Source organism: Wickerhamomyces anomalus (assembly GCF_001661255.1).
Source record: "Wickerhamomyces anomalus NRRL Y-366-8 unplaced genomic scaffold WICANscaffold_18, whole genome shotgun sequence".
NCBI classification, from domain to species: Eukaryota; Fungi; Ascomycota; class Saccharomycetes; order Phaffomycetales; family Wickerhamomycetaceae; genus Hansenula; species Hansenula anomala.
This window is the reverse complement of record NW_017567127.1, coordinates 1-2,048: the sequence shown is the minus strand read 5'-3', so window position 1 is coordinate 2,048 and position 2,048 is coordinate 1. Positions and strand designations below refer to the sequence as shown.

The following is a 2,048-nucleotide window of genomic DNA, read 5'->3' as shown; positions in this document are numbered from 1 at the left end:
GTTAAAACTTTTTTTCAAGTTTCTTCTTTCAGCCTCAAAGTTTTGTAATTCGCTGTTTTTAGCCAGTAATTCATTTTCTAGATCTCTAATCGAGTTGATCCATAATTCATTGATATCTTTTTGTTTTTGTAGATCTCTAATCAATTTTTCATCTCTTTTGGAAACCAATGTGTTTAATCTATCAAAGCTTTCGGTTAAAGTTTCAATAGCACCAAGTGAAATGTTCAATGGTTCTGAAGGCGTGTTCATTGTTTCTTTGACGCTAAACAACAACTCTCTCAATGAGCCCAATTCAAGACTGAATCCTCTTTTCAAAACTGAAATCTCTTGAATATAAGGACCAGATTCAATATCAATATCTTCATTTTCTTGAACAATACTGACTTCCCTCGATTCGTTATCATCTTCATCATCGGTATCATAAACAATTTGGGATGGACGGCGAGCTTCAGTCTGTTTCAAGCGCTCATTTTCTTTGATGTCAGCTAAACTGTTTGCACTAGATTCCAATTTATTAGAATTTTCTTCAACTGATCCAGAGCTTAAGTTTCTTGTATGACGGTTAACTCCAGCTCCTCCAACACTATCGAAGCTATCTTTTCTTTCAGTTTCTTGGGAATAACGAATAGCTCTTTCCTTATCCTTAGCATATCTTATTGCTCCTTGTAAACTCCAAACCCAACGATTTGTTTCAATTGGATAATTACTTTTCAAATGCCATCTAACACCACTTTTACTGATAATTTCAAATTTTTGTTTTTCTGATGAATCTAAATGTAGAATGGCACTTTTCATGTTTAATGACCCTCTACAAGCATTATTTGTATCTTCTTGACTCTTATAATATGACAAGATCCCATTCGAGTCCAAGATGAACCAACGCAACTTGTAACCTGATGCAAAATTTGTCCATTTTCTCAAGTATCCTTTATATGTTGGGGCTTTAAAACCTGTTGATCTACCAGCTTGACTTATAACATTTTGATCTTTGGTAGCATCCTTCAAAATTTTCTTCATGGTGTCATTATTTTTCCCAACCAATTCAATTGGTAATTTCCCCTTTCTATCTCTTTTGAAAGGATCACCTCCATGAGTTAAAATCCATTTTACCATTCCAATATCATTCTTCTTGACAAACTCATGTAAAACAGTATCACCTGTCTCTGGATCATTCCCATTTATATCCAATAATTCAAAATTTCTTGGTGATGCCAAAATCTCATCCAATCTCGCAAAATCATGGTTTGTGAATGCAGACCTCAAATCATTAGCGATTCGCTCAACATAAGCAGCACGTTCCTTTTGAAGCAATTCCACTATTCTGAGGTCCTTCGCCACTTCAATTGGTTGTTTTAGGTCATTATTGAGGATTGTATCGTTGATTCTCTCATCTCTCAGTAATAATTGAACGACGTCTGCCCTAGAGTTGAGTGCAGCTAAATGAAGAGGCGCATTCCCATTCTCATCCTGGTAGTTGACATCGATTCCTAAATCTTTTGAATCATCTGACAACAATTGAGTTATGACTTGGAGTGGCGCAACTTGAACTGCTAAGTTAAAGATCAAGTTCTTGACTAATGACAATTCATAATAATTCACTGAATCCTTAACTGAAATGACAAGTTGTCTCAATTGATCACAGTTGTTGTTCTTCAAAGCATCTAATATCTTCAATTTAAATAGGGGTGGATTTATAATGTTTGCTGATGAGCTGGTTCTATTACTAGCTTGTGTTGATGGGGTTGTATTCCTATTCGAATTGTTAGTTTCCTCATTTATACGAATACCTTTGGGACTTTCGACAACAACATACGCTGTGTTGAGGCTGGCGCCTTCAGAAGCTTGACTTCCAGTATCATTAGACGACATTCTCTCTGTTTGCAACTTCTGACACTTCTAGTCAATTGTAGAAACAAGGAATGGAATCAATGGAAGTTAAAGGCAGTAATTTCACGTAAATAAGGCTGTCATCATCGAACATTGCGATGAGATTACAAAAACATAGAGAAACTTCCCGAATAGGAAATTTACCCCATTAGACCGGACTA

At 35.7% G+C, this 2,048-nt stretch overlaps 1 protein-coding gene across 1 annotated transcript in view; it reads right to left on the bottom strand.

Moving 5' to 3' along the window:
• WICANDRAFT_59604 (uncharacterized protein) overlaps positions 1-1,869 on the bottom strand; it is a gene marked incomplete at its 5' end in the record, with an annotated part of 5,026 nt that extends 3,157 nt beyond the window's left edge. Inside the window, one exon of the mRNA XM_019182841.1 lies at positions 381-1,869. Coding sequence (XP_019035861.1) covers positions 381-1,869 — 1,489 coding nt within the window. The remainder of the gene's footprint in view (positions 1-380) is intronic.
• Between the last annotated feature and the right edge of the window lie 179 nt (positions 1,870-2,048).